General features: G+C 48.8%; 1 protein-coding gene across 3 annotated transcripts in view; it reads right to left on the reverse strand.

Annotated features, from left to right (window-relative positions):
- The window catches only part of BLNK (B cell linker), a 75,641-nt gene that overhangs the window by 22,932 nt on the left and 36,998 nt on the right, over window positions 1-15,711 (reverse strand). For 2 of the 3 annotated variants that reach the window (XM_007080124.3, XM_042960009.1), the window contains 4 exons: window positions 12,220-12,376; window positions 9,098-9,258; window positions 4,519-4,600; window positions 3,436-3,507 (listed from right to left, as the gene is read on the reverse strand). In XM_007080124.3, coding sequence (XP_007080186.2) covers window positions 3,436-3,507; window positions 4,519-4,600; window positions 9,098-9,258; window positions 12,220-12,376 — 472 coding nt within the window. Of the gene's footprint in view, window positions 1-3,435; window positions 3,508-4,518; window positions 4,601-9,097; window positions 9,259-12,219; window positions 12,377-12,575; window positions 12,642-15,711 lie in introns of all 3 variants that reach the window. The other variant, XM_007080123.3, reaches the window with a different exon arrangement.

Below are 15,711 nucleotides of genomic sequence, written 5' to 3' on the forward strand. Positions count from 1 at the left end.
ATGCAGAATGACTGTCCTATTTCATAGACTGGCTCTCTGCTGCTCTGGGCCTGAGGTCAGACTTAAGGGCATGCTGGGGGGGGGGTGGCGGACAACCTGGTCCCCTCTTTGTGACCAGGATCCTTGCTTTCTGGTGAAGCCAAATTCTTGGCTGGAATACTCCAGAGGAGAAATTGGAAATGCGACAGAGGGAGAGGTGTCCAAAAGCATAATGATAAGAAAAAAAAAATCAGCTTTGTTTTCATTGTATTGAGCAAAAAATGATGTTAATGTTTGCATGGCTGGTGCTTACCAAAGTTCTCGACTAGGAAAATGACTTACTCTCAGTTTTTCCTTCTACCACATGTATTTTATGTATCATCCTCTCTTTGGTTCTACATACAATGTTGGTAAGTTTTCTTTTCTTTTCTTTTCTTTTCTTTTCTTTTCTTTTCATGTTTATTTATTTTTGAGAGAGACAGAGACAGAATGCGAGTGGGTTGGGGCAGAGAGAGAGGGAGACACAGAATCTGAAGCAGGCTCCAGGCTCCCAGCTGTCAGCACAGAGCCCGAGGCGGGGCTCGAACCCACGAGCTGCGAGATCATGACCTGAACTGAAGCCAGATGCTCAACCGACTGAACCACCCAGGCGCCCCAACGTTGGCAAGTTTTCTTATCCTTAACAATCCCAATGTTGGCACCGTAAGCCCTCGGGATTTCCAACTCTTTCCTAGCTGTTCTAGAAATCCTGGTATTATTAGTGGGGCTTGCACACCAGCTGGAGCATCGCTTACTCTCAGGCCCTGTATGAGCTCTTACCAAATAAAGAGATTTAATTTAACAATTTCAGAACAGTTTGGCTTACAGGTAACGTTCAACTTGCATATTAACAGGGGATCGTAAATTCCCCAAACTCCTTCCCTATCTTAGGAAATTAGCAGATAGATCCCTTTTTAAATGCTACTTACTTAGAGGAAGTTCAGAAGTGCATCCCCTGTCTACCCTCTTCTGACAAAAGCTGCAAATCAGCCAGGGGGTGCGCAGCTGTCTTCTAAATCACGTTTAGAAATAAATCACTAAAAAATGTCAGTCTTTCAGTTTGTTTAGACCAGTGGTTCTTAACTAGGAATACTTTGTCCCTCCTGTCCCCGGGACATTTGGCCATGTCTGGAGACACCTTAGCTTATCACTACTGGGGAGATGATGTTATTGTCACCTATTTGGGGCAGAGGCGGCCAAGGATGTTGCTAAACATCTCACGTGCACAGGGCAGTTAGGACAACAAAGAATGATCTAGCCCTAAATACCAACTGTGTGGAGGCTGAGACACTCTGATGCAGGGTAAAACTTTATGCAGAAAGAAAGAAACAACTGTTCCCTGGGATGTGTACAGGGCACTCCGCCAGACTGGTCACAAATTAAGACATGCTAAACAAAGGATTCCAAAGAATGGTAATAATAATAACAAAGAGCTCTCACTTTATGAATGGGATTCATATACGTTTACTCGACTTAATTTTCATGCTCCCTTAGGCATAGGTGCCATTTTCTCCTCCCATGTTTTCAGAGGAGAAAACTAAGAAACGTACAGATTGCTTAGCTTGTTTGAAGTCTGGCACCTGGCGCAAGTCGGAATCCAGATCTGAGCCCTCTGGCTTTGGAGTCTGTGCTGTCCTGAAGCTGTGCTTCTCTGTATGGAGCATCGAGTAGAGGGAGACATTGCCCCTGCACCTAATTCACGGTGTGATCCTCGCCAAGTACCTTCTTAGCCATCAAAGAGCCAAAAGCAGCATCCATTAGCAGAGGCAACTATCATGGCGCGGACAGAAATACCAGTCGAAGCCTTAGCATTTTCATGATGCCTATCTGGGCATTATCCGTAGTCTTCAAAGGCTAGTGGACAGTTATACAGAAACACAGGCAAGTAGTCTGAACATTCCTTTTATAAAAATCATCTCTGAAAACTGCTGTTTGCAAACTCAGAAACTCATTCTAACTGTTCAGGTTTCGTCCCTCCCAAATTATCTCACTTCCTTCCTCTTCCTGTACTTCCTCCCGTCCGTGTCCACCAGTCACATAACCAGGAAATTATTTTCTTGTTCAGGTTTGGTTTCTTCTGGTGCCTCTAGTATTAAAATACAGCTATACTAGATTAATGGAAAACAAATGAATAAAACTGGCAGCATTTGGAGGCATTCAGAAACTCATCTCAGTGACTAAGGAGAGAGCCAAAAGGCAAGGGTATGGCTAAGTGGACGCTCGAACATAGGAGACAGAAGGTATGAAGTGACAAAGTAAAGGAAGCCTAGACTAAGGTAGTGGCAACAAAAACAGAAGAGCAAATTCAAGAAAAAGAAATGACAGACTTTGGAAAGAACACAGGCCCTCAGGCATGTGAGCTGGAGGCCGACATGCACAGAGGAACAGGGCCATCCTAAGGGCAGAGAGCTGATGAAGGCATTGAGCTTGAGGCCCTGGGTATGTCAAGTTGTTCAGAAGAGAAATTAGGTCAAAGTTGCACACCACAGGGCGCCTGCGTGGCTCAGTCAGTTAAGCATCTGGCTTCGGCTCAGGTCGTGATCTCACAGTTTGTGGGTTTGAGCCCCGCATCAGGCTCTCTGCTGTCAGCGCAGAGCCCACTTTGGATCCTCTGTCTCCCTCTCTCTGCCCCTCCACCTCCCTCTCTCTCTCTTTCTCTCTCTCTTTCCCTTCTCTCAAAAATAAACATTTTTAAAAATCTTGTTTATAGTTAAAAAGTTGCACACCAGAGAATTATTGGCTTGGACAAGAGAACTGAGGCCAGAAGAATGGATGGACCCCAAAGAAGTGAAAGAGAATATTCTTTCCCAAGCATGTGCCGTGTGCCAGGCACCGCATTAAAGATTTCCTGGGCAATTCCAGAATTCTCCTGTCACAGGGCAGGGGCTATTATCTCCATTTACGGAGGAGAAAATCTGAAGATTGGAGAGGCAAAGGACAGGCCCAAAGTGGTATAGCTGGTAACTGGGAGCACCGGGATTCCAACCCATGTCTGTCTGGTCCCAAACCCAAGCTTTTAACCACCACAATATTCTGAAAGAAGAGTGGAGGGCTGAGGACTGAACAGTGAAGACACCCTCAGTCAGGGGAGGGGGAAAGAAGGAGCCAGAAAAGTACCCAAAGAAGTAGGAGAAAAGCCAGGACTGTCTAACAGAGGCCTTGGGATATGGGGGAGAGGGCCCCTCAACATAGGTGCTACGAGACAGTGGATGAGGATGAGCCCAAGGCCTTCTGTCACAATTTATGAAGAAATTTGGAAACACAAGCGATTATTTCTTAATACTTGATCTGAGTTGTTTATGTTGTTTGGAATAGATTTAAAAACCAACCCCCCAGATGCAATCGTTTCACACACACACACACACACACACACACACACACACACACACAAAGCATCGAATCACACCTATACTTTACCTGACGCTGTCCCAGGAGGAGAGGCTGGCTTCGATGCGTTATTTGGTTTCGTAGATCTATTCACCGTGGGAGCTTAAACACACAAATACATGCATATATATATATATATATATATATATATATATATATATATATAACAATGATAAATACAGTTTGCTGAGGGAGATTCACACTTATGGAAAAATGCATCGTGGGAACGATGGGTCAGACCAGGAAATTTGTAAAGAACGGGAAACACAACTGTTAAACACACAAGCCGTGAAAAGAAGCCTTCTCCGAAGAAGCATCTTTAGAGTAAATGTATTAATGATTAAGGGAATAATCAATCTCTTGGATTCTGTGGGGTTTGGGGGCGCAATTTAATATCTGTTTGTGGTTTCATGGTGATGGGTAGCTCAGGAGGGCCTTCAAGTTGCTGGCAACATTTGGGGAGTGCAGGAAGGGGTTGCTACAGAATGGCAGAGTAAAAACAGAGAATGACCACTTTGGACTCATTTATCAGGTGAGTAATGTTACTTGAAGAGGCATCATGTTCTCCACAGTGACTCGCTCCAGAGTCAACACACCCCGCTCTGCTCCCGGTCCAGGGGTATGTGGCACCGGCTTCTAAAGATCACTTGTAATGGCACCTGTTACACCACGGAAGGCTTACAAACAAAACGTTTCTCATCGCTTGGGATAGCACTACATGTAAAGAGTCGGGCATATCTCGCTCCTTCTTCAGTCCTCTGCAGAAACTGTTCCGGTGCCATATTCGTGAGGCCAACACGGTGGCCTGCGGCTTTGTGAGGATTCAGTTTTATGAGAAATCCATTCTACGTGAGGACAGTTAAATAAGAACCTAGCTGCCTTCATAACTGGAGATGGGAGTATGACAGGGTGGAAGGGCATGGGGGACCAAGGGTGGGACAGAGGTGGGTCTCTCCCTGATGCCTCTGCTCGGCCCCCACGGAAGGCAGATGTCGTGACCACAGAGGAGAGAGGCCTGGGCCCGGACTTTCTGTCCCCCCTGTTGGTGCTTGTCACCAGACAGCCTCGCGTGCCCCCATCCACCGCAAAAAGCTTAAAACTGCAAACGCTTGCCTTTTTCAGCTGGGAGTGAACTGCTTTCTGTGGGATGAATGTAGTTTTCGTCTTCATCCTCCAGAGGAACCACATAATCAGCCTGGAAGAAGTACGGAAACGAGTGAGAAGGAGGCTGTACATTCCACGTTCATCGTCTGGGGAGGAAGGATTTTGAAAATACCTTTGTTGAGACAGAATTCACACACCATTAAATTCCCCTTTGTAAAGTGTATAGTTGGGTGGTTTTTAGTATATTCGCAGAGTGTGCAAGCATCACCCTAATCTAATTCGAGAACATTTTCATCCCCCCAAACAGGAGCCCTGTGCTCATTAGTCACTTCTCATCCATCCCTTCCCGGACCCAGTCAACCACTGATCTACCTTCTGTCTCTAAGAGCTGCCCATTCTGGGCACTGCCTAGAAATGGAGTCACACGACAGATAGTCTTTTGTGACTTCTTTCATACAGCATAGTAATTTCCGGTTTCAACCACGTATCATGTGTCAGTCTTTCACTCACTTGTATGGCCAAATGATAGTCCGTTATATGAATATAACACATTTTGATTATTCAGGTGGACCTTTGGGTTGTTTTCACTTTCCGGCTTTTATGAATAATGGTGCTGTGGACATTGGTGTGCGTCTTTGTGTTGATGTACGTTTCTCTCGGGAATATACCCAGCGGTGGAATTGCTGGGTCGTACAGTAGCTCTGTGTTTAAGTCTGGGGAACTGCCAGACTGTTTGTCAAAGTGCCTGTACCCTCTTCGTTCCCACCCGCAGTGTGCGAGCGCTCCGATTTCTCCGCATCCTCACCGACACTTGTGACTGTCCGCCTTTTGGAGTAGAACCATCCTGAGATGTAAAGTGGTATCTAATTATGGCTTTGACTCGCATTTCCTGATGGCTCATGAGGTCGAGCCTCTTTTTGAACGCTTACTGCCCCTTTTTATAGCTTCTTTAGGCAAAAGTCTACTCGACTCCTTTGCCTATTTTTAATTGGGTTGTCTGTCTTTTTTATTATTGGGTTTATTATTGGGTTGGGTTCTTTGAATGCTCTAGATAGAAACCTCTTATCAAATACATAATTTGCAAAACTGTTCTCCCATTTTGTAGGTTGTTCTTATTTCTTGGTGGTGTCACTTGTAGCACAAAAGCTTTACATTTTGAAGCCCATTTTAACTAAGTTTTCTGTTGTTGCTTCTGCTTTTGGTGATGTATCTAAGATACTACTGCCTAATGCAAGGTTGTAGGGATTTATACCTTTGTTCTCTTCTAAGAATATTATAGTTTTAGCCCTTACCTTTAGGCCTATGATCTATTTTTGGTTACTTTTTGTCTATCATATGACGGGGGCCACTCTTATGTTTTCGTATGTGGATATACGGGTCTCCTAGCACATTTTTTTAAAAAAACAATTCTTGGGGCACCTGGGTGGCTCAGTCGGTTAAGCGTCTGACTTCGGCTCAGGTCATGATCTCGCAGTCCGCGAGTTCGAGCCCCGCGTCGGGCTCTGTGCTGACAGCTCAGAGCCTGGAGCCTGCTTCAGATTCTGTGTCTCCCTTTCTCTCTGACCCTCCCCCGTTCATGCTCTGTCTCTCTCTGTCTCAGAAATAAATAAAACTTTAAAAAAAAAAATTAAAAAAACAATTCTTTCCCCACCGAATGGTCATGGCAACCTTGTCAATGATCAATTGACCAGAAAATGAGGGGAGGAAGTGATTTTATGCTGACATGAAGCAAATGAGATGATCAGATCCCAAATGTTTTTACCACCCATCTGGGGGTAGCCAAGGAGGATACCAGGAGAAACAAAAACCAAACATTTACTGAGCACTTACTGCCAGGAACTCATCTGAGTACTCTACACGTGTTATTTCACTCAATCCTTAGAACCACCCAATAATATAGGTGCTACTATCGGCTGCATTTCAAGATGAAGAAACTTGAAGAAACTGAGGCCCAGAGAAGTGAAGTAGCTGGCTCACGTCCTCTTAGGTAAAAAGTAGAAGAGCTGGGGTTCAAGTATCAGTTCAAGGATCGAGCGCCCATACTCTTATCCACTACATTCTAGGACCTTCCTGCCTTCCCCTTCTCTTTCTGTCTTATTTCTACCCTCTCTTCATAATTGCTATTTCTCATCTCTTTCTTCACCTCCACACCTGGCCTCTGTGACCTCGGACAAGTTCTTCAACCCCTTTGCGCCTCATCTGTACCATTTCCTTATCTGTAAAATGGGGAGATAATAGTACAGATTTCATAGCGTTCTTGGGATTGTTTAATGGGATAAATACAAAGTGCTCCGAACACCAGTGGACACCTAGCACTCAAGTGACGGCCACTCGTGTCATTAGGGCACAGGTGCTTCTTCCTCCCATGTTTTGCTCCCTCCCCAGCTCTCTGGTTAGCCTGTGCCCCATACTTTTCCTGTAACCTGTACAGCAGAGCTAAGTATTTTTAGTTATTTATGCTTGTGCTTGACTTCTTCTTTTCCTATCTAATGGTTCAGCCAGATCTTAATGTTGGCCTATTTTTTTCGCTTTTAACCTCTTTCTTATCTTGACTGTCCATCTGCCCATTCCAGAATGCAGCCGCCTCCATACTTCTCCTTTTCCCACTGGTTCAAACTTGCCTGAGCCACCTCCACAAGGCTACTATTAGCAAAACTCTGCCTCTCCCCACGGGGGTCTGCTCTCAGCTATTCACAGAAATGGAGAGCCTTATATAACACACACAGTATTCATTTGTATGCTGTGTCTGAATTTATATCTTCATATAGATTTGCCAAGCACTGAAAGAATTCACAGTGAGCCCCTAACAGCTGGTCTCTGCATCCTGTCCCCTGCTCGGCTTCCTCCTGCCACCCTCTTCTCACCCCAAAAGGCCAGCATCACCTCTCAGACAGACAGACAGACAGAGGACTGGCAAACCTCCTTTCTCTCTCTGTCAGCTGACTTTCTGACTTAAACTTAAACTGTCCCTAGAGTAAAGTCATAAAGTAAAACGCTTCCAGAGGCAGGCAGGGAGACATGGGGACGTGTGCAGAGGAAGGGCATGTTCATGCCTTGGACGAGTGGTGGGGACTATGACCAATGGAAACAAGGTCAGGGATTCACAGCTGAGCCGGAGGACTGCCATGAGGCTCAGCGGCTTTGAGGCCATGACTGGCCCAGTGTTGCCCAGGCTTTCAGTTTTCAGGAGAAACTAGAAAATTGGATTTTGTAAAGAATCTAGAATATGCTAGAAAGGAACATACGACACAGGGAATCCTTCTATGGGTGAGGCACTGTAGTTAGTGCTGTTCTAACACTAAATCCTTAAAATAATCTGAAGAGATTAAAAACCGAGGCTCAGAGAGGTTATCTGGCTCGCCCAAAGTCGCACAGCTAATACGGGTCAAAGCAGGAATTTGGGCCTAAATGCTGCCACTATTTTATTTAAAAGTTTCCCTTGGGGTGCCTGGATGGCTCAGTCAGTTGAGCATCCGACTTTGGCTCAGGTCATGATCTCGCTGTTCGTGGGTTCGAGCCCCCCATCAGGCCCTGTGCTGACAGCTCAAAGCCTGGAGCCTACTTCGGATTCTGTGTCTCCCTCTCTCTCTGCCCCTCCCCTGCTTGCACCCTGTCTCTCTCTCAAGAAAAATAAAGATAAAAAAAAAAAAAAGTAAAGTTTCTCTTTTCCCTCCCCTGCTGGGCTATAAATTATATCAAGGTGGAAATGAAGGTGTTTTTACAACATATTTATACACTATAGGTTTTATCACCTCTAGGCATTTAGAAACAAGTCATTTCTTCAAAAGCTGCAGTAAGATTATGGTTAGAAGTTGCCTTTATTGTGATTTCGTTTCTGAGTTCTGGTATAGGGTTGTTCTGATGGCTAAGTTCGAGGGCTTCACTTTGCCCTTATTTACAATGCGCGGACCTCTGGGAGCCACAACATATTAGGCCTTATCAGTCATTCCTACAACAGTCTGAATGAGTTTACCGGTTAGTTTTCAAATAGGAGCAATTCCATAGGGAATAAGACGTATAAAAAGCTGGGTGCTGCCAGAGGGGAGATTGATGAGTGAAACCCAGAGTCGAGTCCTGGACAATCTGCAAAGGTGGGTCCCTGGATAGCGGCAGCTGAGGGAAAAGGGGGTGAGAGGCAGCGGGAAGTGAGGTGTGGGCTCTTATGCACGTTGTGTGGGGTCTCTGACGACTAGAGTCTCTGTTATTTGTCCTCCCGCGCTCCTGTGCACCTTGCAAGAGAAATGTGGAGAAGTGGAGAGGAGGCAGGGCAGAGAAGCAAAGGAGAGTAAAGATAGAGAAATTTATGGAGGAAGGAGAAGATTCACAGGAAACCCCGAAGAGGCTAATCAGAGGGGCACAGATCCAGTGCTGGTATCACCCATACGCGCTGGGAATGAACGTGCTTAAACTAAGGCCATACATGCGTTTTTTAGAGAAGAAAACCTTTGGGATTAACGGTGGGGAGTTAGAGGGGTGGGCGAGGAGGAGGAAGGCATGTCAGACGCCAGACGGTCCTGGCCGGTCCCCCTTCCCCCTGCATCCTGCCTTCCACTCGGACTGGGAAGCCTTCAGGACAGATTTAGGTTACCTCATCCTCAAGGTCTTTGGGTTTGGGTGGGACTTGAGGTTTCTGAAGAGAAGTCAGGGCCGGCAGAGTGGAGGTCAGCCTTGTCTTTGCCGAAGGCCAGTTGGGCTTACTTGGAAGTGTCTTGCTGAAGGGCGGAGACTGCCTCTGGCTTGATCGATTGTCTTGGAAGGAACAATGACAAAACAGAAAATGAGAGGGGGGCTCTGGACCATTCCCTGCACCCAAGTATAAAACCACGCACATCTTTGTAGTCGCCAACAATTATTCCAGGCAGTCCTTAAAAGCGTAAAATGACATGTTAGGCAAAAATTTTCAATTGCCTGTTCCTTACATTACACTCTCCCACGAGAATGACGGCTATAGGACTCAGAAGAGCCTACGGCGCTGCACTTTGCCAGACAGAGTGGATGGCTGACCTTGGCAGCAGGGAGGCCCGAGAGGGGTGTCTCCTCGAAGGTTCCCTTTGCTCTATGAACCCTTAAGGGCAGTGACTCTCAATCCTCCTTACATAGAAGAACCACCTGGGGAACTTCAAGAAAATGGTAAGGCCCAGGCCCCACCCCAGACATACTGGGAAGAACTTGTGAGGAAGGTCTTGGCATTAATAGTTTCAAGTCTCCCAGGTTATTCTTTTTTTATTATTATTGTTTAAAAAATTTTTTAATGTTTATTTTCGAGAGACAGAGAGAGAGTGAACGGAGGAGAGGCACAGAGAGGGGGGGACACAGAATCCGAAGCAGGCTCCAGCCTCTGAGCTGTCAGCATAGAGCCCAACGTGGGGCTCCAAATCACAAAATGGGAGATCGTGACCTGAGCCGAAGTCGGGCGCTTAACCGACTGAGCCACCCAGGCGCCCCTCTCTCAGGTTATCCTAAGGTGGATTCAGGGTTGCAGCTACTCATCTGAGTGAACGCACACATTCTTCCTCTCAATGATTTCCCTTCCATCATGGAGGGCCCCTGAGTTACCCCTTGTCGGGAACTGTCCTCGGCATGTGTCAGGGAAGGAACACAAGCCCCAAAGCCAAATGGCCCTGAGTTGGGTCCTTTGCTCTGCCCCTCACTGGCTGAGCTCTGTTTGGGCTAGTTATTCATTATCCAGCCTCTCTGGGACTCACATTCCTCATTTGTTTTGTTTTAAACATTTTATTTATTTATTTTGAGAATGGGGGCAGAGAAAGAGGGGGAGAGAATCCCAAGCAGGTTCCATGCCATCAGTGCAGAGCCTGATGTGGGGCTCGATCTCACAAACCTTGAGATCATGAGCTGAGCCCAGATCAAGAGTCAGAGGCTTAGAAGACTGAGCCACCCAGGCGCCCCCACATTCCTCATTTGGAAAGTGAGGATCATAACATCCACCTGAGAGGGCCACTGTAGGGACTGGGAAGAAAGCAGTGCAAGCTGTGGGAGCAGTGCCTGGCAGAGTGGATGACTAATCCATAGGACCAATACGGCGATGTGACATGGCCGAGGCGTTAGGCAACAGGGAGTCTGCTCAGTGGAATCTGAGCACGTTGCAGACTGATACGCTGTAGGGAAAGCTTAGCACAGGAGGAACCTGGCATGTCCCCATCCTGGGAGCAGCCCAGGCACTCACACTGGCTTCTGCCCCACCTTAACTTCATGAGGCTGCCCCCCGCCCCCACCACCTGGCCGCCAGGCCCACCCCCTGCTCTCCCCCCCCCCCCCCCCCCCCCCCCCCCCCCCCCCCCCGGTGCCAGCTCCTGCCCTGTCCAAGGTGTGCCGTTCGCTTCACATTGGATGTCTCCTTGGAAGGCTCCCTCTGGGTGTTGTGGTCGGGCTGGGGCTCCGGGTCAGCCACTTTGCTGTGCCCATAACTCTGTCAGGGTTTCTAGTTTTATTTGCAGCTCTTAGAGTTTGCTGGGATTTCTTAATGTAAGATCTAAGCCCATCAAAAGTAGCAAAATACACAAGACAGGCTTTGAAGAGCGTGGCCGCGAATGAGCCACTGCGCCCCCTCCCCTTAATTGCAGTTTGCTGGCCTATAAAATGGGCCTAATGCAGCCCCTTCCTTCCCAGGGTTCTGTTGCTTGAGCAAGGTCACAAATCTGGTGAGCCAGGGCTTCGGGGGCTGAGAAGCCCAGCGTGCGTCCCAGCTCTGCCACTCCCCAAAGCGGTTCACTCCTCCGAACCTCACTTTCCTCCTTCGTAAAGTGAGGACGGATGCCTCTTCCGTAAGCTTCTCGAGAGGGTGAAGTAGGCCACGACTATGAAGCACGACGCTGTGAGCTACAAACACTCCGGGAGTGTGTCTGTCTTGCTTGCTGTTGAAAGCTCCGGGCTCAGCGTAGCTGTGGCACACAGTAGGTGCTCAACAGGTGAGTTGTGGCATGAAGCAAGGGTCCATGCTCAGTGCCCCGGGAGGAGGCAGTTAACGGCAGTGATAATGGACACAGAGTCCTCTACACGTAAGGGCTCTCTGTACAAATGCTGGCGTCACCGTGATCATCACAGACACACTCCCCTCCACGCCTCTGCTGAACTTAGTCGCCTGCAACCCAGGCTTCTTCCTGGGGGACAGTAAGAGTCACACTCAGGTCTGGAGGCGACACCTGAGCTGTGCCCATTTAACCTACAGCTGATTCCACACTTAGAGCTCCTCACCCACCTCCACTCCCAGCTGAAAACCCACAGTCTAGACTCAGAGTGTGGGCTGCCTGCGTAGGGGTGGGCATGAAGGAACGGGGGCATTGGCAGATACTGGGATCCCTGAAGATCATCCTCGTTCTGCACAGACGTCGCAAAAGAAATTCCAGAACCTTGTGTGCGGGAAACCCCCAAAGAAGCAGGTACTAACCTCAGGGCTGATTTCTCATGGGATTATCTGGAGTTGGGCTGGGGTGGGGCAGGGGCAACCGTCAGGGTGTGCACCTTTTGTCTTTTACCCGTTTTTACCCTTGGAGACTTGGGAAGGGATAGCTTTCCCCCTCCCCCAGGCAAACATTCCATCTGGGGCTCCCTGGCTTGTGAGTGAGCAGATGACCCACGTGGGGGTGGCCAGGGTGGGAGGCACTCAGCGTCCTGCCAGCCCGGCTCGACCCCCCTCCCCCATGCCTGGCAGGCTGGGCGCCCAGGGTCTGGGGGTGTGTGTGGCTGCCTCACCTATGTACTCGCCCCTGGTGAAGGGCAGGGCTGGGTGAACGGTTCTCGTCTCCTGCTCGGCGGGCGGCGGCTCGTAACTGTCGTCCCCGGTCTCTTCCGCGGGGAGCACGTACATCTCCGAGTCCGAATGCTCGTCCGGGTGTTCATAGTCACTGTCCTGCAAATGCACACCGAATGCTCAGTGCCCTGTCTGCGCTCAGCCATCGCGACAGCTCTGGCGTTAGGAGGCGGGAGCTGCTCCCCCAGCGTAGGGACCAGAGAGCGAGGCTTGGAAGGGTTGGCTAAGCAAGGTTGGGCAGCCATCAGAGGCAAAGCTGGGGTTGAGGCCGGGCCTTTCTGCCTCCAGAATTTATCACCTGAACCACTATCCTGGGGGAGCATGTGGGCCATTTAACAGGAAGGGTGGCTGAAACTCTGTGTGTCTGCAAAGAAGAACAGTCGGAGATAAAATACATTTTTAGAAGACAGAAAAAGGACGCAATAAAATAGAATAACCAATAGGTTTTGTTTATCATGAATGCTGACGGTTGAGGAAAAAGATTAATATGGAAAGGGTAAAGGTTTGCATAGAATATACAGATACCTTTGAGGAGATGAGGTGTGTGTGTGTGTGTGTGTGTGTGTGTGTGTGTGTGTGTTTTAATAGAGCTGATAAGCTGCAGGGGCTAGGCTTCCACCTGACCCGGAGTCCATTCTCTTTCTTTTTGTTTTTCTTGTTTTAAAGATAAATTTTAGCTAAGTCTTCACTGAAATGATCGAATATTGAATATTCAATATGTATGGGAAATACATTCACACAGCAATAGTTCAAAAGGATGTCAAGTCTCCTTCCCAGGCTCTCAGTTCTTCTCCCCAGAGGTGCAGTTCCTAGTTTCTTGTGCATTTTGTTCAGAGATCGCTTAGGTATACTACACCCATATGTATATTCCCGTGCAGGAAATATCTGATCCAAGACTTCAGAGGTCTTCTGTCCACACGGCCTGACACACTGCGTGATTCGTACATGAGCTTCCAATGAACGCATGATGCACTTGCCTTTCGGCCTGTCTCCTTCCACCTGCAATCGCACAACACCGACGCAGGTACAGTGTGACACAAACACAGTGGTTCCTTCATTGCTGTCTCCTCGGGGCCTGTGGCAGGGACCAGCACAGGACAGGAGCGCAGTATGGATGAGCGAGTGAGTGAGGACCACTTTCCTCCTGAGTCTGTAGGGACATGGAGGAGAGGACAGGAGAGGGAGAGGGTGAATACCAGGAGAGGGAGAGAGAAAGGCGGCTGAAAAGGGAACTTTTCCCAAGGTGGTGGAGGCGAATTGGGAGAGAATAGAAGGAAGGAGGAGCTCAAGGAGGGTCCTTGTCCTTGTCCTAAAGCAGAAGAGTCAGGAAGGGACAGGGAGCGGGGAGGTAAGAGAAGTCTTGTAGGGGGATTTTCCCAAACCCCTGTTTCAGTAACAGCAGACAGCGAGGCTCAATAATCCTTCCTGACCGTGAATATGAAATTAAGGTGAATAGAATAATGGGAATGATAACGATTATTTTAACATTTCTATGTACTGCATACCTCAGTTACCCTTTACCAGTATCATATGAGAGAAACTGAGGCATGAGGAGTTGAATAATTTGGGGCTGTTCTGTGTTCTGAAGAAGTAGTGACTGTTCTCAAACAGGCGGCCTGAAAGGTGGAGTGAGAGCAGAAAAGCAGCCCGAGGCAAGAACCCGGCTCTGAAAGTCTCATCTAGCCAGCCTGAAGTGGTCGGGGCCCCTCCTCATCCTGGGCAACCAAAAGGCCCGTCTCTGTGGCTGCAGCATCCCAGGGAGACAGCAGTTAACGCGCTGAGAAACGGGTGCTTCATAACCATCTGGAAAGTGAAAGAATCAGTAGGCGCCCAGACGCCTGTGCCTGGGAGGGGGAGATAGTTCAGGCGGCCCACTTTGTCTCAGTTTTCATCGGAGCAGGCACCGTGCTTCCCAAGACTTGATCACCTGGAGGCTAGGGAGCAGTGTGCCTCCTGGGAAGGACACAGGGGTCTTCACAGCCCCTTGGGCAGAGCAGCCTGAGAGGACCGGGCTGGCCGAAGAGGCAGAGGAGGTTGAGGAGGGGCGCCTCTGTGTCAGCTGCTCTTGGCAGGCCAACGCTGACACGGGGCTGCCCATCAGACTGTAACGCCCATGAGGACTGGGCTGCGACCTCAAGAGCAATGGGAGGAGGGGTTCTACCTCGGCTGCAGGAAAGGCCTTCCTGAGAAGGAGACGTTTAAGCCAAGCCTGAAGGACAAGAAGGAGCAGAGCAAATGAGGAAGAATGGGGACACCCTTTGGTTTCTCCTCTCTTCCCTCTTCCTTCGTCTGCCCAAGGTCCGTGAGTCAAATTGCCAAGCAGGCATGACCTTGACCTGCTGTGAGACTAAGGGCAGATCTGTGCATCTGGGCCGTAATGGACAAGGCCCTGCTGGGGGTGGTGGTGCAAGGAAGGCCGGACAGGTCCGCAGGGGCTGGATTTCATCTGGCCTGGAGGCCACAAGCCTGGATTTCATTCTGTGTACAATGGGAATCCAATAAGGTCAAAATAATTGTGAGTGAATGTTTACTCAATCTTTATTACGGCAGGTATCTTAATCCTTTGCTTGTTTGGCTTTGGGACACGAGTCACGCTCTCCTCTCCAGGCTGACTCTATTTGTATTTTCTAAGTCCCTACCATGTGCTCTTTTTCTCCAGCCTGCGAGCTCCATTTTCTTGATTTCCCTGTGGTTGTGGACCAGCTCTCAGCTTTGCTTCAGACGTGGCTGGGCGCGTGCGGCCAGCAGGGGGCGCAGCGGCAGCGCTTCGGAGGGACCAGCGGCTGCCGGGCCCTGGGAGGAACTCCACACCCAGCTGACCTGCAGAGAACCCCTGTCATCCCCTCTTTTTTACAAATCTTCGCTCTGCAGTTGAGAAGGGAGATACTCCTGTCTCATGATACGTTGAATATACTCCAGGTGGTGTGCACAGTGTGGATGGAGCTGGGCTCAGACTCAGTTCTGGGCACTGGATTGAAGTCCTGGGCTCTCATTACACTGGCCACTGAGTAACTGAATTTCTGTGTGCAAGTCCTTTTCATTCTCTTAGCTTTGGTTTCCTTATCTGTAAAATGGGGTGTGTGGTTGTGTGGAGGCCCTCTTGGATCCTGTCCAGATAAAACAAGTGTAGAGTGCAGCAGGCTAACATTCTGGATGAATTCGATACAAATGAGGAATAATTGTTACAAAAAAGTTTTTAGGCTGTCTTGTCCCTACAAGACTTCACTCAAGAGAGCAGTGAGCACTGGGGCCCTGTGGGCTACAGAGCCACCTTGGAGAGGTTGACAGTTAATTCTGACACATCACCTTCCTTATCATCACGGCCAGGTCCCTTGCTCAGTCTGTGGCCCCCAGCATGTGCTACTGTCCTCTTGGTCACTGCAAGCACCTTAGAGTTTAAAAGCCAGGTTTTGAGACCTGAGGGCTTGGGTTGG

Source organism: Panthera tigris, chromosome D2, assembly GCF_018350195.1.
Source record: "Panthera tigris isolate Pti1 chromosome D2, P.tigris_Pti1_mat1.1, whole genome shotgun sequence".
Classification (NCBI taxonomy): Eukaryota; Metazoa; Chordata; class Mammalia; order Carnivora; family Felidae; genus Panthera; species Panthera tigris.